This window comes from Rhipicephalus sanguineus, chromosome 8 (genome assembly GCF_013339695.2).
Source record: "Rhipicephalus sanguineus isolate Rsan-2018 chromosome 8, BIME_Rsan_1.4, whole genome shotgun sequence".
Classification (NCBI taxonomy): domain Eukaryota; kingdom Metazoa; phylum Arthropoda; class Arachnida; order Ixodida; family Ixodidae; genus Rhipicephalus; species Rhipicephalus sanguineus.
In genome coordinates, this window is record NC_051183.1 from 21,961,336 (window position 1) to 21,987,028 (window position 25,693).

Here is a 25,693-nt window from a genome sequence, read left to right on the forward strand (position 1 = left end):
CTGAACAGCGCTGGTGTTCGTGCCCCTTCTTCACCTCTGTCCTCGTTGCGTCACACTGAATCCACTCAATATGTATAATACCGTATGAGATATGACTGTGAATGAACGATGTCCAAAGACAACGATGCGTTCGTTGAAAAAAAAAAAGAAAAGCTTGGAGCCATCCCACTCTGTGAAGGCGTGTGACCAGCGGAGCTGAGGGTACGCGTACCGCTCCACTTAAAGGGGCACTGACACCAACTTTCGAGGCTGAGTTTACTCCGTCTTACGAATCTCCTGTATACGTACGGAGACGGCTCTGAGCAAGTCTGAAGCTCAGTAAATGCTGATGGGTTATTTTATTTTGACATTGAAGGCAATTTTTGCATGGCGCACCTATACTGACATCAACACTAGCGTGACGTCAGGCTACACTATGAATCCTGGGGAATTCACGCACCAGTGTGGATATATATAGGCTAGAATATGTTATGGCCACGGCTAGTTGTGACAGCTTCGGGTGTCAAAACACACAAAATGGCCGCTTTCGCGTCACGAATGGTGCCAGATGATAGGCAAAACGATAAGTGCAAGCACTGTGCGGGCGAGAGGGACCATCGATCACATAATCTGGGAGTGCGATAGCTACCTAAATCAAATATAAATTGTAGAGATGCCTGGGAAGCCCCGCTGCGGAGCGAGGACCCTGCTTCAGAGCAACAAGCCATCGGCCCGCCTAGCTTTTAAAAACGTGTTGCAAGTATTTTTAGAGGGCGCACTAACGCTTGCCAGTACGTTCTTGAGGGCTTGGCTTTTCATTTGACGCAAGTCAACTGACAATTTTTGAGTCAGTGCCCCTTTAAGAGTCCTCCACGTATGTGTGCATGCGTGTGTTAGCTTGTCTGAGGCCCCCACTTCGATCTGCGCCTAAATGGTCCCAGCGCATTGAATACGCACGTGTGGGCGCAAAGATATGACACTTCATTACGCTTTTCTAACGCACCACACTTAGGCCGATCGCTTTGAAGCGCAGCACGCAGCGAGTTCAAACTGCACTTTCTACGCCTGTACTGGGAAAAGGGGTCAATACTGGGTTGTGGCTCGCCTGGTATTGCGCTACCTCCCTCGCAATGCGCTATATATGGTAAGCTACGGTATTGCGCTACCTCTACCAAGGGTAGACCCAGTATTGCCCTACATCGGTCTATCCACTATTTTTTTTTCTTTTGATACGGGCGTATTGTGGGACAGAATTTGGAAACCAAATCGTCAAATAATTAGTCGTGTCAAAAGCACCTGTGACGATAGGTCTGCAAACTAACTCGTGTGTCGACACACTCAGACTCAGGTAGGGTCGTCAGTCTGAGTCTGAATGAGTCCGGGTGACTAATATTTCGGTGTCTCGGAGTGCGAGTGAGTCCGGTTGCGAAAAATTTTAGTGAGTCTGAGTCCGAGTGATCCATAAGCGCAAAACATATTTCTTGAGTGAGTCTGAGTAAGCTGTACTATTTTTGCTGACCTATATGCCTGTGATGTGTCATCATGATTACGATGGTTATTATTATGATTATGATGGTGACACATCACAGGCACATCACAAAAAAGTAGAGCTTACTAAGAGAGTCGACGATTTGCAGTCGCCTGCCAATTCTGGGTGGTTTTGACCTTGCACCTACACTATGCTTCCAAGCGTTCGCCTTGCTGCACAGTTTTATGAGCACACGGTGTTACACACACACACACACACACACACACACACACACACACACACACACACACACACACACACACACACACACACACACACACACACACACACACACACACACACACACACACACACACACACACACACACACACACACACACGCACGCACGCACGCACGCACGCACACACACACACACGCACTTATATATATAGATGCGCGCGACATTGAACAGGGCTTCTTCTCTGCCACCAAGCAGTGTGTTCGTGGCCATTGGCCGCGTCTGCAGGGGCCACTCGTGTGTATACATGCGCTTGTAACCGAAGCAAAGATAAAATAAAAGGAACACAAGCATAGCACGCGACCTCTTTTGGTTTCTAATTTAGAAACCCCCACTCTTTTGTGCACACCCGTAAACAGAAGTCGGACGAGATCTTCTTTAGCTTCCCGCAGCCTCGGCGAGGGTTCTGACTTTCAGAGATTCCCCGGTCCTTTCAGACTTTCAGTTTTTGTCTCTGTTTATTTATTTTTTCTCTCTAGTTGAATGCTATTTTTTGTTCTGTTTTCTGTCTCTGCTTGTTTACGTCTACGTGCTGTGTGCGTTTCAAGAAGGCGGGGCTTATCTGCTGGGGGAATTCCCTTCTCACGATGGGGAGTCTTAAGCTCAGTTGCGATACTGGCTGCGCTCGTGGGAAACAGTGTGTTTAAGTGTGTGTGTTTGCGGGCGCCCCTCGATAGTCCGGCCGCGTCTTGCTTCGTTCGTACTCTTTTTGTGTATGTGTTTTTTGTGAGAGAAAACATCGTTGGCATTTAACGGGGCAACGGACAGGACACGTTTTGGTTGTGATGCAGTGCGCGACCATTCAAATGCCGCCAGCGCTTAAACAGGTCAGTGAATGTCTCGGTCGTTTCGATCACTCTTTTCTCGTTGACTGTTGATGATGTGTCACTGTCGAACTGATCATCGTTGATGTTCTAGGGAACAAACATGGGTAGGGGATATTCTAGTTCACATCAAGTGAAAGAAATGGACCTGGGCTGGCCACGTAATGTGTTGGACAGACAACCGGTGGACAGTAAGAACGAAGCAGAATGGTTACCAAGTGATGGCAAACGCAGTCGAGGAAGCAAAGCTTTTTTCCCACCCGAAATATTTCGATTTTGCATGTATATATAGACCATTTTACGTAAGACATAAGGGGGCTGCTACCTTGGACTGTTAAAAGAATGTTAAATGCGAAGCATTTCTTAGCGAACCTAAGGCACTTTGAGCGTTTCTATCTATCTATCTATCTATCTATCTATCTATCTATCTATCTATCTATCTATCTATCTATCTATCTATCTATCTATCTATCTATCTATCTATCTATCTATCTATCTATCTATCTATCTATCTATCTATCTATCTATCTATCTATCTATCTATCTATCCGCCTACGATCTGGGTGCTCTCGTGATCGCCTCCTTTGCTTGGTGTCGACCAAAATTGGCCTGGGAGGGTAAGAAGGCGTGACGAATATGACTGCGTGATCATGACCTGAATAACGTGAAAATCCTGTCGCGTACGTCGTCAAACCCTTTCCTCCAGACACGTGTGGCACATACCCGTATACACCACGGGCCGTGGTAAGCGGGTATGCGCCACTGGTGATTGAGAGTTTATATCTACCCAGGAACGACGAGAAGAGACATCGGTAACAAATGTGAGAGCGTAAAGAAAAAACCGGCATCGGCAGCGTTGACCCGACGAATGCAAAGAATAAAAACCAGGATCCCAGCAGAAATCGAACCCGAGGATTATGCGCAGCAGTCAGGCATTCTGCCACAGCCTGAGACGCCACGTCTTCAAACTGCTTTGGAAAAAGACCCTGTGCAGGAGTAATGTCGGTGCAGCGCCAAAAGTGGTTGCAGCACTGGCTATCTAGTTTTATAACAAAGCAATAAACATTATATATGTACTCCTATGACAACGGAGTCATGCCGGGTTAACGTCAGTTGTGGTTCCAGCGTTGGTTCCGCTGCCATAGAAGTCTAATAAACATTACATTTGTATTCCTACTATTCAAGAAGCTATATTCAAGCGTTGCTCGACCTCGGAGTAATACGCTAACGAATGTTACGTATGACATTCACATCATCGCACTGTAAAGTGCACTTCGTTTTGATAATACTCAGGTCTGTGCTCTAAAGCGATTGCTGACGTTACGTCAGACCATAAGTTACCCTTTAAACGCCAGTGTAGTCGACGTGCCTGGTAAGGCCACGATGTGCACACAACTACTACGCTTACAAAAACCGGTCGATCCACCTCGTAACGCTTGGCTCAAAGCCGAAAAATGCAGCATAGACTACTACTCGCTGATTGCTTCGCATGAAACCGATTCCCACAAGGCGTGGGATCTGCCGAATTTTTTTTTTATTTTATCTATCGTGTGGCGTGAATTGATAAGATCAAGAAATGTCGAACGCACCAACCCAACCGTTCTCACGTGTGCACGTCCACCGTAGCACTGTTAGTCTATCGCTGTTCAATATACAAACCAGCTAGGCTAACAGCCCAATATGGCGGCACCGAAACCCATCCTTGAAATAGTCTGGTTAACCCCCCTCCCCCACAAAAAAAAAAAAAAATCTGGCTACGCCCCTGACAAACACCGACACACAGACTCTAATGAGCGGTCATGTCAGCGTGTGGTCTTATTTGCCTCGACTTTGCTGAACTGCGAACTATGCTAGCTAAGACTGCATTCTCACAAATGAGAAAAAAATTAAAACAAATTATCGAAAGCGAATGCGTAGCTGTCGGAAATTTGAGCGCAGCCGCTAAGCACGTCAAAACATTTTCTCTTCTTTTTTTTTTGTCTTTAATTAGGGTGCTGTCGTAAACGTTTCCCCAAAGCATGGCGCAATGGCATAACTGTTTCGCGAGAATTTTGCTTTGGCATATTCTGTGACACGTGGAGCCATGCGGCGACGGCGTGTCGCTAATTAGAGTGCAGGAGCGCAAAAGAAAAAGGGTGCAAGAAAGGAATTTGCGTGAATTTGCATTATTGAGCGAGCCAACTTCGATAGCAACGAACTCCTTTTTTTTTTTTGTTCCTCGTGCGGACGGGTGTTTTGGTGGTGGTTTATTCTTTCTTAGTATTCTTCGACGCCCGTCTCAGATGCTAGTGCTCTATTAAAGATCCCACGTCCGTTAATATCCAACGTAAAAATAACAATAAAAAAACGATAACTGTCTGACATGTTTTCTTTTATTATTGGTTTAAAAGGGTCTGGTGATTAAGCTGCCTCCTCCTCAAATGCCATAACTTCCCGCTGAAACTGGTCAAGCAAACAAACAGACAAACAAAGAAACAAACAAATAAAAAGGCATGCGTTGCAGCACCTCCAAAGAATTCACCTTTAAATTGTTTGCGTGATTCGGTGATCGCATATGCAATAAATCTGGTGGTACAGGCGCTTGTAGGCTTTCTCCCTGTAACAATATCATGCAGGCAGTGCAAAGCGACGATGTCGTATGATGATGTCGTCATGGTGACGTCGTAGTGACGATCATGATGACATCACAAGTTTTTGACGATCTGTGACCTCAGAAGGTGATGTTATCACGTGACGATTTTTTTTTTGCGTCACTCGTATTGACGCCGCCCGCCGACGCCGCCGGTCACTTTTCGTGTCTGATGAGGCATCGAAGGCTTTCGCCTTAAAAATTTTAACCGAAGAAAATGCTCTACGTATCCGTACTCTTTTGCTCCTCGTGGATGGAAACACGGGCAAAAATATAGCCTATTTTGACAGCTGCGCAATAACTGTCGTAATCCGGCGCGTGCCGCATGAGCCTACGCGGACATGGCTGCGTGGGTGTTTTCGTTCCAGTTTATATTCCAGAACACGCAGGCACAATTTGCTTCATTCGTCACGGCGCTCGTTGAGAAAAAAAAATAGTGTTTTGTTTCTCGTGAAAGAAACCATCGTGTCTCCTGAAGGAAAAAAGCAATGTGTGTGTGTGTGTGTGTGTGTGTGTGTGTGTGTGTGTGTGTGTGTGTGTGTGTGTGTGTGTGTGTGTGTGTGTGTGTGTGTATGTGTGTGTGGTGTGTGTGTTTGTGTGTGCGCGCGCGTGCGTGCGTGCGTGCGTGCGTGTGTGTGTGTGTGTGTGTGTGTGTGTGTGTGTGTGTGTGTGTGTGTGTGTGTGTGTGTGTGTGTGTGTGTGTGTGTTTCTTGAAAAACGATCTGATGTACGCTCGCGTCGTCTGTGACAGCGGTGTTTGCGCAACCGGACTCGGTATTGCTGCTTTCTTGGAATAAAAACTCAAAGGGTCTCTTTTAATGCAATTGCCTACTGAGACGACTCGAAGGCAAAAACCATGTTCTTATCGGTCGATGTATTCATCCCCGCCCTCCAAGGAGTCAGCGCTAACGCAATGAGCCTGATGCGAGAAATAGTTTGAAGCCGAGCGCATCTCCGATCTTTGGAAGAGTTGCGTTAGCGTTGCCTCCGGTGCGCTTTCCGATAAAGAGCTGGCGTTTTCACGCATGCGCTGAGGGTGGCGTGCTGTAGTGGACAGCATACATCATCATATCATCATCATCATCCTTATCAGCCTGAGTGCGCTCACTGCAGGGCAAAGGCCTCTCCCATGTTCCACCAATGAACTCGGTCCTGTGCTTTCTGCTGCCACGTTATACCTACAAACCTCTTAATCTCATCTACCCACTTAATTATAAGTCTCCCCCTCACGCGTTTGCCATCTTTTGGAATCCAGTCTCTTTCTCTCTCTCTGTGCGTGCGTGCGTGCGTGCGTGTGTGTGTGTGTGTGTGTGTGTGGTGTGTGTGTGTGTGTGTGTGTGTGTGTGTGTGTGTGTGTGTGTGTTTTGCGTTAGTTTACCCTACGGCATCAATACACTTTACACAAAATTGCGCAACCGTGTTTCGTCCATGAAGTCCAGGAGGGACCTATGATTCGGACCGTATATCCAGCGCTGCAAGTCCGGTGGCCTGGTGTGCTGAGGTCCTGCACGCCGCAGGTGGCGTCGACGAGCCGCTTGTAGCCCAGGGCATGTCCATAAGAGGTGATTCGGGTGTGCTTCCCGCACCGGCGCAAGACAAAATGGGCAGCTCGAAGTTGTTTCCTTGTGCCCCAACTTGGCGCGGATCGGAGACCTCACAGCCGCACTCACGCGAACTGTTCGGAGCGATACCTCCTCTTGACGAGTAAGTCCACTCGGGAGGTCATGACCACGCGGAGGCATGGAAGCTTGCGTGGCGCGCCGAATAGTTTTCTTTGTGAATGTCCACAGTGTCAGAAGGTGGCACCTGCAGAGCAGAGGTAAGGGGCACGTGACCGTTAAAGGGACACTAAAGAGTAACAACGAATCGGTTTAGATCGATAAACTGTGCTCTGTGAACTCTAATGTCGTCAATTTCACGATCACAGGTTTATTAATAGAGGAGAAAACCCAAGTTTAATGTCTCATTTTTAAATTTCGCTCCGAAATCTCCCCGCGTGACGTCACGGATTTCAAAGTGTACTTATCGTATATTGGCGCCATCAGCTCAATAAAATTAACCCAAACTTAATATGTCAAGTCTATGGCCCCCTCAGAGGACAATGTACTTCACTTTTACCGATTAGGAACTACGCAGTCCCAAGTAGGCGCCGTGAAAACATGTGACGTCACAGCGAATGGTGCGGAAACTTCCAGGTGGCGTCGCCACCCACAGTTTGCTTCTGCGCGTTTTCTCGCTTACTAAGCGTCTTCCCGCAGCAAGCGTGGTGTTTTTGGCATCGTGAAAGAGTACTTTACTAATATGAGAAAAATCGTTTTGCTTTTTAGTGTCCCTTTAAAGGACGGCAAGCGGCATCTGCCGCCGCATGAGCGGGAACATTAGATCGGCGAATACAACAAACTCGGACTGAGGGCGGATAAACTGCAGCAGAGCGGTGAAATTGCAAGCTGTTCACGCACTTTGTCATGTTGACCTTTCTTTGGGTGTACCAGTCGTTAATCTTAATGACCAGCGGTTATCCTGCGTACGCATACATACAGTATGGCGTATATATGGACGGCATGCATATATATATATAGCATGTGAAAATTCAAAAAAAAAAAGTTGTTAGAAATTCAGCGCTCGTCGTTGTCTTATTTCGTCCTTGTATGTTTGCTTTGCGCTGCAGTATTTTGAAAAAATGTGCCAACACGCCCAAGTCGCCACTTTAATCAACCTTACCGCCCTTGCAGTAGCCTGGGCTTCCGATTAACACACGGGGGGTAGCATTGTGTACACCATGCCGTCGTGTTCCCTGTTGTCTGAACAGAAATGCCAGTAAAGGTCAGGCTGAGCCTCTCTAATCCTTCCTTTGGGCGCTGACAAACAACGATGGTATTTAGAGGTTCTTCCGTAACTTTCATACGAAGCACCCCGAAAGGTCGCATTACGAGGATCAGTAATTTTGCTGCCAATAATAACTCTTCGGAAGGTTCGGTCAATCTCAGCGCCAAGCACTAAATGCTTGCAACTATCTATGTGCTTACAAAACACTAATCAGACGTACGCAGATTTATTCTGAAGTGCCCATCAAAAACGGCTCACCGATAAAATAGTACGTATGCAGAAAGTGGCAGTGAGGTTTGTATTCTCGGATTACGCGAGGTAGTCTCACGGTAATGCCACATACTACCTCGCAAGGGGAAACCTTAACCCCTTTCACAACGGTGATTAATTTCACGACTAAAATTCGTTTACCAATTATATTACGGTCATTTCCACATATCGCGTTCTCATTAAAGATCGGCCGCCTAAGCGCTCATCGAAACTAAATCATTCTGAAGCTACCTGCCAACTATTAAGTGGTGTTAACGCTCACAAACACTCCCTTTTTTTTCGTCGGCTATCTCCCACAGGAACAATTTATGAGCATGATGGATGTTGATGATGATGATTGTGTGTCGCACTACGACTGACCGTTTCAGGAATCCTCATTCAGTGTATTGAATTTTCACCGTGAATTTGCAGCAATGTATGCACGTTCGTGTATACACGTACTCACTCCTGCGCGGGCCGTGACGGGCCTGCAGTACATTAAAATAAAATCGTACAAAACGCGTGACTCCGTCACGTGTTTCGCGCTGTTATGAAGCTGCGTTAATATTCCTTCGTGTGGGCGCAAATTTTCGCCGTCTCGTTCGCCGCTCGACACGCGCGCATCGCGCCATCGGCGGTAAATGAATTATTTAGTGATGGCGGACAGTTGTTCTTGTCTGGTTTATTTTCTCGGCCACATATGTGCACGACACCCCGTCCACCAGTAATCCAGAACTCGTTTGTACGCGCCACTAAATGACACAGTGACATGCGACGGTATATTATGCGTCATGAACTCGACAAGTGCTTCAGCGGTCTGTGCGATACCCTTGATGCGTTTCCGCAAAACGCTTGCAGTGCTGCGTTTCTTATTATGTTCATTTTTCTTTGTCTGATGGCTCCAACTCCTCATAATAACTCGACCTCGCTATACACCAGAGCACGCCTGTCTCGCACCCAGGCTGCTGGCGAGCCGAGCGGATACTCTCGCACCCAGACGCCGGGCTGACCGGGGCTGCCAAGGCGCGTGCGGGCTGCACCTAGTAAACAGGGCAAGCTGCACTTCAGAGGCCTTAAAGTGCGAAAAAGTACCCGTTCACGCCGCTTCAGCGTATAAGAGCTGATCTGGGCACTACTGCGTCGTCTTTGGATGTCAAAACAAGCAGCGCAACAAGAGGATATTAGCGTTGTCTGCGACGATTACGACGCGCCACGGAAATAGTGCCGGTGTGGTGTTTTCAGCTTCGCCGCGAGTAGATAACTGTGATTTAAGCAGAAAAACTAGGAGCCGAGTGTAAATGCGCGAGTAAGTACACTAACTGCGTGTATTCTGCAGTGTGATGCCCACCTATTTCATTTTGCGAACGTAATTTGCGTGACACGCAGCTGGGTTGAAGGCAGACGCGAGCTTTGTGTGGGGGTGCACTTCATATCTTTGAGCGTTTCCTTTGACGAAAATCTAGCACAAGGTAGTGCTTTCAAGCACAAGCAATCAGCATGCTTTGCCACTTTCAACGTAGTGTTAAGCTTTAGTGCTTTTGGTGGCATCCAAGCCTTCGAGATTTCGTCTTCAAAAGGTAATGAATGGCACGGTGCTCCTCAACAGCTGGCCAGAATTTCGTGTTTTCATTTCAGTGTTTGTGTCCCCAAATTTATTTGGGCACGAGGCACCGAGCTGCACATAATACATATATTGGCACGTAAGTGAACAGTACTCGCGCCAGTGTCCTTCACGTCGCAGGCGTAGCTAACCGGCGTAAGAGTAGCACGGTTTCGCTTGTAAAGCACCATCGTTAGAAGAATAAAATCGCGCAGGTAGCTTCCAAAAGGGATCGCTAAACGATACTGCAGGTTATACTCTCTGATAGCACGCTTTTGTGAGCAAGACGCATTATTGTAAGAGCGCTCGTGAAACAAAAATTACGTTCCGCGAAACTACGTGTAAAGCGTATACTCTAATTATTACGCGATGCATGCTGAAATGATGAGCTTTCACAAAACTTTGTGGACAACTTGTAATATGGGGCCACAAAACATCGTTTCACTCTTTCGCGAGTTGCACTGCAATTACGATTCACGCGTACTACTGCGAGAACGTTTTTTTACAAATGTAACAGCGTACGTACGTATCTGACGAGGTTGCTTCCGCAGCCCACTCAGCACGTACTGTATACATTGTGTACTTGCATGAGGAAGATGTTCTTGATGTTCCAATAAAATCAGCGAAAATGTCCAGGCTAGAAAAGACGCGAAACACGCTCTCCGACGGGCTGAGTTTCGGGAGTTTCACGTTTGCTCTGTGTAGCGTCTGCTGGCGTGGCAGCCCGCGCACGGCCACCTGGATCGGGGCGCGCGGCGGTGTTGCGCCGCGCGCCCCGATCCAGGTGGCCGTGGCCCGCGCATGTTGTTTCGTCGTGTGTGCGATAGATGGCGCGACGCGCGATGCAAATATGGCGATACGCATAAAATTCGCTGTGTTCTGGTCTATAGATGCTTGCTCTGACGGCTCATGAGTATAAATGAAGAAAACAAAAAAAGGATTAATGAATAAAGAAATGAATACGTAGATTCTGTATCGGGGCGTGTGCATTATATTCAAATAAAATACGTAGAATTACATTTTCTTGCTATATTAGAAGTCTAACATGCGTTTCTCGCACGCTTGAGATCACTGTTGTAAATTGCTTGAACCACTCGCGGAAATGTCACGCGCATCGAAGGACTTCGGCAACGACGGGGAAGAAGAGAACGTGAGTGGGAGAGAACACTCTCTTTGACATGGGCGCTTTGTTTTGCCTCTTTTTTCTCTGGCGACTTTAGACGCCGAAGCGCGGTTTTCTCGCAATCACACTTGTCAAGGATGAAGATTGTCAAACTGTATGTGCCCCCCCCCCCCTGCACTGTAATGCCTTTTTGGGCTGTAGGTACTAAGTTAAGTAATTAACAAACGCGCACTATAATGAGCTCGCTTTTACTGTTAAGTTGATCGTTGATCTCCCAACGCAAACATGGTGCCTCTGAAATTATTGCATTGTCTTGGGTGATGTTCAAATTTCTGCCCCAAGCAACGTTTTTCAGAGACATCATTTAACATTGCCGTAACGACGGCTTCCTTGACGGTTCTTTATAAGATAACACAAGGATCTTTCGAAAGCTACGCCTTTAGTTAATACGTGTGCCAGGCACAATTTCGGAGCTGTAAATACGTCATGGAAACAGCTGTTTCAGACGTCATCCACGGCACGAAATAAAACATTGCCTCAGAGATTTCTTACTGTTGACTAGAGAGATCTGATTCTCAGTACTGATTTCCCATACAAAGATAAGACATTCTGGTGCTATAAGAACTGATGACCGCGTTTTTGTGTACTATTCAATTTTCTGCAGTGACATTAATCACTTCGCCTGGTCTCTTCACCTCGACGAACCTTGTTTTGCCCTGCGAAAACTTTGTCATGATTTTCTTTTCTCTTCCTGTCTGAAATGTGACTCCAGCAGCTAAATGTGAAGCTTGCAAAGAGCGCAAGACGAATCTTAATTTTCTTACATTAAACGTTCTTCGAATTTCGCGGGTGTCAAAACATGGCGCCAGCGGCACGCGTAAATCCGAAAGCGAAACTAACCGCATTCTAACAGTTGTCCGTGGTCTCGCGTATGCAGCATATGCAGGGTTTCCGTTTCGAACACTCTTTGGCGATCGCTCGCAGGCCGACAAGGTCTCGAGCGTCTCGAGTCATATGTTTTGAGAATTTCCTCACATCTTACGAAAACGCGCGAGTTGCTCTTACGACAGCTGATACGGGTTACCGTGAAGATATGAGCTGTTTGCGTGATGTCACCAGCAGAGCGTGCAAGCGCAAGCAGCAGCTGTTAGCGCCTGGCTCGTAGACAATCGCGTTTGTGTCAACAGTGCGCTTTGCAAGCTATTATCGGTGTATGCATTTCAAGGTCTCCTTTGCCTACACTACGCAATCACCATGACCGTGCCCAAGAGTGACACCCGTAAAAAGGTTCAGTCTTTTGATTTAACGATTCGTGAAGCAGCACTTTTACTCTGACGCGCGCGGTGTCGTATTTGTTTACTGTAGACAAAGTCATGTGCTTCATGCTAATATGTCATATCCACATGTGTCGCATCTATGGAATCAACACAGTTGTCTTCGAAGATATGGATATTCGTGAAGCTGCCTTTGAAGAAAGATGACGCGCGATTGTTGAAACGATATAACTGTGAACATTCGTAACTCGTGTTACAACTGTCGCTAATTTTTTTTTTTTTTTAACAGTACAGAGGCGCTTTTATTAGTAGCCTTGTTCCGCGGTGGTATTTGTAACCAGTTAACGTCACATCAACATGGTTATCCAAAGTTGTGTCTAGTGTTATATGTTCGCGTTCCCACATTTGTAGTGGTAGATATTTTAACAGCATCGCATCGTTTCTGCTTATATGTGACGAAAAATTTAGCAAGGTTGCAGAAAAAAATTTTCAAGTAAGGCTGTCGACATCACCTTTGTAATGTTGCCCTTAATGTTACATTCAAATGCTTTACTGGGGTTTATCCTAACAATCAAACAATACAATAGTTGTAACTTATGAACGCCTAGCCTTACGAATGTGCAACACATCGCAAACGAACAGGAACCAGAAATAGCAAGAGGAAGACAACAACACGACACTAACATTATCGAAGAGCAGCGGCGTGTTACTTGAAGCATGTTGTGAGATTTTATTTTTTTTTCTTTCTGTTTGTTTGAGTTTGCACTAACCTTACACATTGAAATGAATCCTATCATGAACACGCCCAGCTTGATTATTAATTCAACGTGCTCATCCTGTCCGCTGTCTCATCTTCCAGCACATTAGTCATCTTGTTTCCTTCATTGTGACAAAATGCCTTGTGTCAATCATAACCAACTTGACGAGGACCTGCGCTGGTCCTAGTCTTTTCTATGTGTACTACTGTGTCAACATTTTTGTGCAGAGCAGTCTAATAACAGCGAGCCTTATTCACCATTGGCGTAGCCAGGAATTTTCTTCGAGGAGGGGGGCGGGCGTCTTTGTGTATGTACTCATGCGTGCATTTGCACTGCACGTGTGCATATATATGTGCACATGCAACATTGAAAAATTTTCGTGGGGTCAAATCCTGGCCGCCGCGGCTGCATTTTCGATGGAGGCGAAAATGTTTGAAGCCCGTGTACATAGATTCAGGTGCGCGTTAAAGAACCCCAGGTGGTCTAAATTTCCGGAGCCTTCCACTACGCCGTCCTTCATAATCGTATCATGGTTTTGGGACGTTAAACCCCAGATATTAATTCTGAAAATTTAAAAATTTCGGGAAGGGGGTGGGGTTTGACCCCCCGAACCCCCTCCCCCCTTGGCTATGCCAGTGTGATTCACCATGTCATTTCTACAAACACCTCTTAGATATCTTGCCGAACGCGTATACCACTACAGACACTGCTCTTGTGGTTATTACTCAATGCTGATGCCAGCCGTTGCCACTTTGTTGAATTACAGACTGTCCTGGACAGCGCTGGGAAACTCGACTTTGGCGAGTTCGAGCTGCAGCTCTTCGACAGCCGCTACATGAACAAGCGGTCGCAGACATCTGACTCGGTGAAACTGGGAAGCTGGCTGAAGCCGTCGTGCATTCCCATCACCATCATCCTCTTGCTCATTGTCCTCGTCGTCCTCTTCCCGCTCCTGGGCCACTCGCGGGACGGTGGCTTCGCGTCCAAGAGCGCCGGCAATGACGGCAAACCTATCAACTGCCTCGACTCATGCTCGTGAGTTCATTTTATATTGTTATAGATAAATGAAAGTTAGTTCCTGAAGGGAGAAGGACATTTGGAAAAACTGGCCTGTATGTGACTGTGTTCGTTGGCCATCTTGACTCTTTTGACTAGCTGTTTTAGTGTGTAAATACACCCCAAGTAGAACTACAAGGTTGGCTGGCCACGAAAGAAGGGGAATTTAAGGGCTCTTGTTTTTTTTTGTTAGGCACAACGTTAATGACAATTAACAGGCAATCAAGCCTAGGAAAGTATAGGGGATGTTATCTGTAGTAATTATTATGTGAATGTGAAGAAATTAAAGTGGACGAACAGTCCACTTGTCTGCAATAACCACTTCTTTGCCTTTTTTGTAGACAGTCTTTGGTGCGTAGTGCTGCACATCAAGCAGCAGCCTTTGGAGACGTGGTGGGGCTTTTCCCAGTGGTTTGTGATCAGTCTCCACAATTAAGGGTCTTCCATATATGTACTGACGGAACTTTTTACATCCATACCTTATGGCTAGTGCCTCTTTCTCTATATGCGGATAGTTCTGTTGTGCTGCAGTCAGTGCTGCTGACTGCTGAGGCATACGCCACTGGTTTTTCCTTTTGTAGGAGCACCGCACCTAGTGCTGTTGTGCTTGCGTCAACCGATACTGTCATGTCTCCATTCACGTCGTAATAGGCTAATGTAGGAGCCTTTTTTAGAGCTTCTTTGATTTCTAGCAGAGCAGTGCTCTGTTCCTCCGTCCACAGCCAGTCAACGTCTCGTTTGACAAGTTTTCTTAAGGTTGTGGTTTTTTCAGCCAGGTTTGGAACAAACTTTTGCAAGTATTGTAGCATTCCCAGCAACCTTAACAACTCCACCTTGTTCTTTGGTTCACCGATCCTGTCAGTGGCATTTTTTTCTTCATCAATTCGCAGCCCTTCTTGCGTGAGCACATGACCAAGGAACTTCACTGTGGACTGGTTGAACACACATTTTTCTCGATTTAATTTTGCTCCTGCTTCTCGCAGCACTTTCAGGACGGCGTCTGTATATTTTTGTAGCTCTTCACTGGTCTTGGCATGGAGCAAGATGTCGTCCATGGAGTTCACCACGTTTGGGAGACCTTCCAATGGCTGGCTTATTACTTATTGGAACACCTATGGTGCTGTAGCTATTCCGAACGACGCTCTTGTGAAGCACTACCTTCCACACGGCGTCTCTGCGTCTTCTCTGAGTTGCCAAAGCCCCTTTTTCAAATCCAGTAGTGTGAAATGGGTAGACCCTTGGATCTGGGCAACTACCTCTTCCAGTGTTTTCAGCTAATAATGTTGTCTCCGCAGCACTTTGTTAAGTTCGACTGGGTCTAGGCAGATTCTGAGTTTCCCATTCTGTTTAACTACCACCATTTGACTGCAGAATGGTGTTGGTTTCATTACCTTCTTGACTGTTCCTCGCTGTTGAGCTCTTCCTTTACTTCATCCATCAAGGCATATGGGACCTTTCTTGGTGGCTTGTTTTCCAGCTTTTGTGCTGCACTTTCCTCGATGTCAGCTTCATAAGCATAGTCTTTCATGCAGCCTATCCCTTCAAATATGCTGTCTTCATCTTTCGGTGTTTCAATCGAGCGTACACGCCTCACCAAGTTCAGACTTTTACATGCTGTCTGTCCTAGAACAGGTGTAACTGGTGCATCCATAACAATAAATGTCAGTCTTGCTCTCTGTCCCCTTACTTCACGCAATTCCTGGGCTTCTCCCACGACAGAAAGCTTGTGGTTGGTATAGGAGACAGTGTTCTTTATCTTTGAAGGTGTCGTCCTCAAGCCCACTTCGTTTGCCTCTTGTTTGGACAGAACGTTACACTGTGCACCAGTGTCCAGCTTCATAGTGACAGTCTTGCCTCTTTTAAACCGAACTGTTTCTTGCCATTCTGACATTTTGTGGTTGGTTGCAGTTCCGAGGGCTGAGACGTACAATTCATCACTGTCCGAGCCTTGCTTTTCCACAGCACTTACGACTTGCTGATTTTGCTTTTTCGAGTTGCACACCGCAGCAAAATGGACTACCTTGTGACATGCAGTGCAGGTCTTGCCATATGCTGGGCACTCTTTTTTGCGGTGTTTGTATCAACAGTACTTGCAATGCTTTTTGAATTCTGTATGCTTGCTTGGGCTTCTCTTTTTCTTGTCGTAGACTGCGTCCACTGTTTTGTTTTCTTTTGCTGACATTTGTTTCAGCTGTAGCGTCACCTGTTCACTTGCTCAACACAAATGGATCGCTTTCTCTAAGTCGATGGTCGGGTTACCAAGAAGTTTGTCGCGGACATGATCATTTGAAATGACTACGGTGATCCGGTCTCTCAGCAGCTCGTCGGTCAGGTTTCCAAATTGACACTTGTTAGCCTACAACCTCGCTGCTGCCAGGAAAATCTGTAAAGCTCTTGCCTTCTTGTTGCTTCATCTTGTTGAACTTGTACCGCTCATGGCGGGGTTGATCTTCGGCGTGAAGTGTTTCTTGAACTTCGACTTTACTGCTTCGACATCCTTGCTCTCCACCTCGCGCAGTGTGAACGTCTCATAAATCTTCTGCACTTCGGACCCGATCGCGGGTCATGAAGTTGGCGACTTGCACTTACGGCAGTTTTTTGTTCAGTTGCACCGCTGTCGCGTACCAATTGTAGCTTTGGAGCCAATCTTCCCACTCGCTGGGGCTGAGAGACGTGACGTCCAGAGGTTTTGGCGGGCGGAGCCCATTGTAGGCTGCCATTTTCTTTTACCGCGCCTTCGTGACTACGTCGGCTCACTTTGCAGCTGCCGTTCTCGGTCCCATGCGCTCGCTTTTGCGTGTTCCTCGTGGCTTTGCCGTCACGATCCCACTTCTGACACCATGTGATGTTATATGTGATGTCGTTATAACTGTTTATTAACATACATGGTTACAAGGAACGGGCCGTGCTTGGGCCTGGGAGGCATAGGAGGTCTATTGATGTCGCTTTCCATGCGGCCACCTATGTTACAGATTCATTTTAAATTTCACACCGAAATCTCGGTATGTGACATCACAGATCGTCACGGATTTCAAAGTGTATTCTTCGTATTTCGGCGACATTGGCTCAACGAAATTTCATGAAACTTCGTGTGTTTAGTCTGTGTTCCTCTCAGAGAATAATGTACTTCATTTTTACTGATTAGGAACTACTTATGCCCTAGTAGACGCCATCAAAATCTATGACGTCGCCGCGTTTGATGCGGGAATTTCAAAGTGGCGTCGCCACCCACATTTTCTTTTTGCGCATTTCCTCGCTTACCAGGCGTGTTCTCGCGGCAAGCATTGTAATCTTGGAATTGTGAAAGAGCAGTTTACTAATGTGAGAAAAAAAAATCGTTTTTTTATCTTTAGTGTTTCTTTAACATTTACAGTTATGGTATGAAATGTTTACCTCCTCAACTTTCTATTTCTGTGCAATATCAAACGGATGCGTGTTCTTTTATATGCTTGGTTCCAGATTCACTCTCTTGGAAAGCATACCCGAGAACTTGACGTTTCCTTCCGGATCCCCGTCGCATGTGAGCACTTATGACGGCTGGAAGACTCTACTACAGCTGGCCACGAAAGAGATCAAGATAGCCTCCTTTTACTGGACTCTTCGCGGAAGCGACATTTACGAAGACCCCTCCGATTGGCAGGTGGGATATGCGTACATGCCAACTCTCCCGATTTGCCCGGAAGACTCCCGATTTCCGACCTGTGTTCCCAGTTGTACGATCGCGGCCATAAATCTCCCGATAAACTGCCTTACACCAGTTTCAAAAAAAAAAAAGAAAGCTACAGTATCAGTACGATCGCAAGTAATCACGGGACCGTTGCTGCGGCACCCTTGACGTGCCCATGGTAACTGTGCAGCACACAAACACTTCTGAAACTACTGTGCTTTGGCTGTTCTAAAGTATGGCCGCGCTCTATGAGCACTTGGTGTTCACCGGTGTTGTACTGCGTCAGGTTGACTGAGAGATAGTAGCGAAACCCAGATGGCACATCTTGAAGCAGTTTCAATTAGTCAAGCACTAAGCGATGTCTGCCAAGGCGCCTAGCTTGCGAGGCACGTAAAAGAGAAAGCATGCACGGGCCATCTTGCCGGTTGATTTGGAACTGACGATATAAAGTTGGTAAGTACTGTGGTAGTGTGTTCAGTGTGAGGAAATGACCTACTCAGGACCGCAGAGGTCGAAATAGCACGAGCTATACTAAGCCACGTTCCGCCTCATATGAACATGGGAAGAAACAAAATAAACAGATGACCATTGATCGAGACAGGAAACTAATAGTACTTAGGTGTTTCCGAAGTGAGACAAATTTATATCTGTTGTTTATTGAACTCGAAACTACCAATCATAGGTCGGCAAACTCACTCAGACTCACACCGAGCCATGAGTCTGAGTCTGAGTGAGTCCGGGTCAGTAATATTTCAATGCGTTTGAGTCCGAGCAGGTTCGATTTAGACAAATTTTAGTGAGTCTGAGTCCGAGTGAGTCCGGTTGAGAAAAATTTTGGTGAGTCTGAGTCTGAGTGAGCCCTAAGCACAATATGTATTTCTCGAGTGAGTCTGAGTGAGCTCCAAATTTTTTCACCGACCTACGATGATAAGTACTCAACTTCAGCATTACTGTTGGCCTTATGACGGCTCAAATCGATACTCACTTCTACTCACATGTACTTCAATGCACTAGCGTTCATGCGCCAGCTCAACTTTATTAATCACATGCGTGCCTTAAATTCCCGCCCCTTGCGAAACTATTCAAAGAAGTTCAAGTTCTTAACTCAACTGTCTCATGTGAGTAATATCTTTTAATAAAAATACACTTACTGGATTGCAATCACTGATAGCTCGTATGTGAAGGTACGAGATCCAAATGCATATCGTAGAGCACCGATTATGCGAGATATTGACGATTAACTGCGTGGACATCCGATAGAAAAAGCTAATTATACGCTAACGGACTCGTGAGTCGACTCACTCAGACTCACCCAGATCGAGCCGTGAGCCTGAGTCTGAGTGAGTCCGAGTGAGTGTAATATATTTCGGTGTGTTTGAGTCCGAGCGGGTTTGATTGAGACAAATTTTAGTGAGTCTGAGACTGAGTGAGTCCGGTTGAGGAAAATTTTCGTGAGTCTGAGTCCGAGTGAGCCCTAAGGTCAAAATATATTCCATGAGTGAGTCTGAGTGAGCTCCACATTTTTTGCCGACCTATGCTACCAATATAAACTTTACCGAGGTTGTGTTCGCGATCATGGAATCAGCCGTTGGCCATGTCCGTTTCAGTTTGCTGAGAGGAGAGCGAGCCATCTTCGACTCTCCTTGAAATGGAAGTGCAAATTACGTGCGCCGTGCAGGGCTATGTTTGTCTCACATGTTCACAAGAGCCTCTACTACTGATCTGCAGTGAACACTGAGTATGTTCAAAAAGTGTGTTGCAAGGCCACTTTGAAGTGACCATTTGAGGATAAACACGAATTTGTTGTGTGTTCAAAAAATGTTGCAAGGTCCCTTTGAAGTGACCGTTTGAGATAAGATACACTAAAATAATGAGAACTAACAGAAAATAATACCAAGGAAAGTATAGGGGATGTTATTTGTAGTAATTAGGATATAAATGTGTATTATTGTATTATAATATGTAGATGTGTATTATTATATTAATGCTGTACATATGTGTATTATTGTCTGTTAGTTATCACTAATATTGTGCCTAGCGAAGAAAAACGAGCCCTTAAAGTTATATCCTTTCCTTCATTTGAGATAAGGACAGTTTTGGTGACCGATCACAGGGTGTCGCCCGAAACAATTTTTTTCCGTGTTGCCGCCGACAAATGGCGACAACAACTCCTTCACTTTTTTTTTATTTCATTACAAAAAAACATGTTTTCATTTATAATGTACAACAGGGTGAAGACATATTTAAGGAAATCGTCGCAGCCGGCAAGAATCGGTCCATTGACATCAAAATTGCTCAGAACATGCCAAAAGAGAGGGAACCAAATCTCGATACACAAGACCTCGTTAAACAAGGTGAGTTTTACTTGCGTGCCACTGAAAAGTGAAAAATTAGAAATAAGTTGTCGTGCACGGTTAAGGACGGACCTTTTCAACTAGGTCTGATGTATTTACATAGTTCAAAAAGGATATTTACATAGCAGGCTTGCTTGTTGAGTAGATGCCATGGTGTTAATTAACCCTTTTGTGAGTTTGTCGTGCAACAGTCTACTGATGTGCTTTTTGATGCACACGCACAGATGTTTACAAAAAAATTCATGTACTTTATGCTAGTGATGCAGAACTATCGGTAAATTGACTATCAATAGTATCGATAGTTCTTTTGAAACTATCAATAGTGTAGACAAACTATCAATAGTGCAATCGGTAGTACCATGGTTAATATTACTAGCGATATTACTGCCACGCGTGTTTACTGCTTTGTTTTGATGTATTTGGGTTTGGACCCACAAAGACTGTTAGCAATGTTTGACGCAGACCGCGCCGTAATGTTTGAGAAGCTTCACGGTTGGTTGAGATCATTCTGTTAAGAATACGCGCCGGACGCGAATAGTGAAGTTTATTCGACAGCTTACGCGAGCACCAGCGATAACACTGGAAGATGCGATGACTGATGTATCAAAGACGACGCGTTCCACCAATGATCAGATTAATCGACGACTGACGAATGTTCTCGCCGCTATTAGTGCGCAGCGTGTAGCGCTTGTATTTTGAGTTTTGATTTTCTGGGCACAAGCTCGCCCAAATAAAGAGCTCCGTATTTCCCACTCTTGCTGCAGCCTGCTTCACCGTCGCAACCACGTGACAATGCTGTCGAGAGTGGTGTTATTAATGATGCCATTGCGGGCCGGCCATGTTGCCAAAACACTTGCGATAGCCTACTAGAAGCTTCGCTTATGAGTGATCCTTGGTGAAAGAAATGAATTATTTCCGCAGTGAAAATGGCAGAATATGCCCATCAATAAATTCACATCCAAAAGCAACCAGTTACACCTTACAATTAACAAACTTAGTTCAATATATTTTTTTCGTTTTGAAATCATAAAATGCAATATAAATTTGAAGCCGTGCAGTTCCACTACATGTAACACCTTCTTTCCGCTACAGCTGAAAAGTTTGACTTTATGATCGTGTGTCAGCAAAGCACTCAGGTAAAGAACACAAGCATGTCAACTTTCTTGCCCTTCAGCTTGCTCCTCTGGCTCCTCTATGTACCACGCGCAAGGGGAAGCAAGTTTATTCTGCAATGAGTTCGTGCTGTTGACTTTATACTATCGATAGTGCCATCGAGTTTTTTACTATCGATATCACTAGTGATAGTATTTTTTATCATCGATAGCTCGATAGTGGCTCAGCTATCGATAGTATGGATGGTACCATCGATAGTTCTGCATCATTACTTTACGCCTAATGCAGATGCAGGCTCTTGTATGACAAACTTGCCGAGGCCATCAGTGTGTTTGTGGAGAAGTTAATCTGCAAATTTCAATGTCACCTTTACTGTTGTATGCATACTAACATCTAGGACACAGAGGGGTAAATAAAATAGCTATAAAACAAAAAAGGCAGATGCCACATTGTGGAAACAGGCACTTTGCATCGATTTGTATGATAGCTGCCACTACTGATTTTCTCGCTCTGAAGTGTCAGTAACTGATTAATTGTTCCTGAAATTGCTTCATTTACGGGAGTAATCAGCAGCAATAACTGTTGGACAAATTAAGTTTATTCCAATCCAATCCATCTACACCACTCAGGTACAAAAGTAAGCAGGATCACAAAAAAAATTTTTTTGCCTGCATTTGTGACAAAGCTCTTGTAATGTTTGTATTTTTTTCGCAGTGTAGTTCAATTGTAGCCACTTCTGTTAAAAGAAAATGGATCCCTGCTACTGCCCTTAATAGGGCTGTGGGGTCTGGCCTGTATACAAATAACCTGTTTATATATCTGTCAGAAACAATAAAAACTTGTTGATTGATTAATTGATTGATTAGTTAGTTGCCAGCACTGTGCAAACATGTGCACTGTCTCAATGGCTGGAATTCCACCTAGCTTGCTGAAAAAAGAATGCTTTACTAATGTAGACGAATGCATGTCTAAATCGAAGCAACTGATGCCAAACCAAGGACATCAAAACTGTCTTAGCAAGTTCTGAAAGTCGTTGGAACTGAGCTAGTGATGGCAAGTGCTATTCCTTGAAAATATGTGCAGCTCCAAATGGAACCTATATTTCAAACCTTACTTCAGCTTTACAGTTTTGCAGCACGAGGTCGTTAATGTTTTCAGGTATCGCAACTGTGAGGAGTGTCGACTTCGACCACCTCATGGGTGCTGGTGTACTCCACACGAAATTTTGGATAGTGGACAACAAGCACATCTATGTGGGAAGTGCCAACATGGACTGGAGGTCTCTGACTCAGGTTAGGGAATACTCCATTATAAGTGCTTGCATAAACACCTGACCATTAGTAATCTTTTTATGCCGACCACATAAAATTAGAAGCTTAGCTTCAGTGCATGATGGTTGTTAATGTTATTGGTTGTTCTTGAGAACCTTTAATGCCCATACATTTGATTAAGCGCTTGTTCGCATTACACTTAAACCTCATTATAACAAAGTTGAATTTGACACAAATAACTTCGCTATATCCGAATATTCATTATAAGTGTATATTCGAACCACTGTGACTAATACCAACACTATTCTTCATTTACTTCGTTATAACTGATAATTCGTTATATCCATGTTCGTTATATCGAGTTTTGAGTGTACAGTCGAACCCACTTATAACGATCCCACGTATAACGATCTATCGGTTATAATGACCATATTTGGGTGCACTTACGATTTTCCAATGCTAAACATTGAAGCTGTGTCCACATATAGTGAACATTTTTCAATGCCTCCTACTTTCACAATGAACACTTCAGACACGGTCGCGGTAAAAATATGGCGCATACGAAGCGAAAAAAAGTTAAAACAGGCCTTCTAAAGCGTGAGAGGGGCGCGCGCTCGTGCGTGCCCCGCTCGGTAACGGCAGAAACCGGTCGATCGCTGATAAAGATTTCCGCGTGATTACGGCGATGCCTTCGCGGATAAGCACCAGAAAAGAGCGAAAGCGAGGTGGCGGCCGTCGATGAACGTGCAGTTATGACTTATAGCCGACAACTTTATATCACAGTCATCTGTAGATATCTGCTCGGCTGCTCGTGTGACATACACCGTACACTGCGCGGATTGACGGCAGTACTAGCGCGCCATGCTGCCATTCGCAAGTTCGCCGCCGCCGCGTCGTGCGAGACCGCTTTAAAGTGCGCGTCGCTTTGTAGAAACGAAAGTAGCTCACTGTTGTTGAGCGGTGCGGGCACCAAGAAACATCGATGCACTGACAGCGAGCGTATACTGCGTGTTTGACTACGTGAGAACTCAAGTGCGCCGCGCATCGTCGTGCAGGGCCGCGAGAGCATCGCGGGTAGAGTGCGCATTGCTTGCAAAATGCTTGTTTTGCAAAATGCTACTCGCCGCACCCGTGCACGGTCCGGAGTGAAGCAGGCACGAAGAACGTACAAACACGCGCATATGGCGTACAGCAAGCGGCCCGGCAGTGACTCCGGCAGCCGAGTAGGGGACGCGCTGCACGCAACTGGCCAGGGATGATCGGCTCCACGTGGCAGTACCGCGCTTTGGTGAAACGGTGTCAGTTCACAGCAAAGGCGAGTAAATCACTCGTGAGCACGTAACGGGCGTGGCTTCACGACGCGAAAAGGCTTAGCTTGTCACCGGAGGGGTTGGGTGCACTTTAATAAAAGTGCACAAAAGGCTTGGCTGCTAAGCGCGCGTTTTTAAAGGCGAGTCCATATACAATGAACTACTGGTATAGCGACCACTTTTCGCGACACTTTCGAGTTCGTTATAAGCGGGTTCGACTGTATATGTTTCCCGGCTACAGCATTTCTTTTTCTGTGGTCTTGTGAAAAGTGTTTAGAGGGGTTTTGCTGTAACAAATATAGGATATTTCTGTGCCTGATGTAACTTCTTTATAGCAAGCCTTGAAATGTACAGAATCATTTGAATAAGTTCCAGATTATGATTTCTAGCTATAGGTTATAGGTATATACGGACCACAAATGCGTAAATATATAAAAAAAGAGGATTTGGTCTTTGAAACTTTATTGTTTTATTCTGTACAGGTGAAGGAGCTTGGTGCTCTGATCTTGAACTGCGGCTGCCTTGCCAAGGACTTGGACAAGGTGTTCCAGGTGTACTGGGACCTCGGTGTTCCGAACGCCACAGTTCCTGCCCACTGGCCTGCGGAGCTCAGCACTGACATCAACGTCGAGACACCGGCCCATGTTGACTTCAACGGCACGTCAACACAGACATACTTTTCGGTGAGAGCAGACACCGTTTCTCGGTAGCGTTCACCGTCGTTTTCTGCTTCTCAAATGTACTTTCATCTGGGCAGTCACGGCAAGTGACGTGACGATCCCCATTTCGGCTGCACCTACATGCAGTCCGTGCAAAAATGCATTCATAGCTGAATGATTAGCTCACTGTAGTAATGTGACTTTTTGGATTATGAATGTAAGTTCAGAGCTGTTCTTTTGATGACTGCCTTAAAGATTGAACCCTGTCGAGCTCATAATAATTCTGTTTCTTGTAAGCAACTGGTTTTTACAATTTGAGATGCACATGATCACGTTAGTCCAAAAAAATTATGAAAAAATCTGTGCTCACACTTTTGAATCACAATAATTAGTTACCGGATTAATGTATAATTTAGTTATTTAATAATATATTGACTATTTCTTATCAATTTATTACTTAAGAAATTATTTCTATGGGGTAGCATAACATCCAATAGTCAAAATTCAATTTCTCAATGCAGAACTAAAATCAATTGCCCTACCTCTACACGGTGAAAGAAGCAGCTGCCTCAACGAATTGCGGGAGCAGTGTGACCACTTCTGTAATTGCTTCGTTCACACATAACTAGGCTTGTGCTAATATTCAAGCAGTTCGAATATTCGAACGAATATTACAGTATTTGAATTCGCTTCGAAACGAATTGAAATTGTTCTAAATTTCGACGTATTCGAAATGAACGAATAGACATATATAAACTGCATAAAACCCCCCTGTAAAGGTGGTTTCACTGCAGCGCAGGAGGGGTGCTATGCCGTGAAAACACTTATCCAGGTGAAATCCGCACTGCCGTGATGCCCCACTTCAAGGTTAAATGATCAAAGTACCCTCTCAACGATTCAGCAGTTTTCAAGTTTAAAAGCTCGTTATACCGGCCTATATGCTCTAAGTAAATTTTAAAATGTAACATATTTTACAGGTTATCACTAGCGTTCTACTGAAAATCAAATCCTGCTGCTATAAAGTTGCTTTCACTTCCCTTTGAATCAAAAGGAATGACATGTGCACATGCCTTATTTCAATTTTAAAATATATTGTTCAGGTTAGTTTGGTCATGACAAATATGTCTTTTTTCTTTATAATATGTGATACGTACTATGCGAATTTGATTTGAAATTATTCGACCAAGCACTTCGAACCTAAAATGTACTATTCACACAAGTCTACACGTAACTC

The 25,693-nt window shown here is 45.2% G+C and overlaps 1 protein-coding gene across 3 annotated transcripts in view; it reads left to right on the plus strand.

The window, feature by feature from the left end:
• LOC119401539 (5'-3' exonuclease PLD3) overlaps positions 1 to 25,693 on the plus strand; it is a 119,012-nt gene that overhangs the window by 82,656 nt on the left and 10,663 nt on the right. For 2 of the 3 annotated variants that reach the window (XM_037668431.2, XM_037668429.2), the window contains exons 2-6: positions 13,796 to 14,064; positions 17,545 to 17,725; positions 19,983 to 20,106; positions 22,378 to 22,511; positions 24,283 to 24,483. In XM_037668431.2, the coding sequence (XP_037524359.1) occupies positions 13,796 to 14,064; positions 17,545 to 17,725; positions 19,983 to 20,106; positions 22,378 to 22,511; positions 24,283 to 24,483 (909 nt within the window). Of the gene's footprint in view, positions 1 to 12,050; positions 12,285 to 13,795; positions 14,065 to 17,544; positions 17,726 to 19,982; positions 20,107 to 22,377; positions 22,512 to 24,282; positions 24,484 to 25,693 lie in introns of those variants that run through there. The other variant, XM_037668430.2, reaches the window with a different exon arrangement.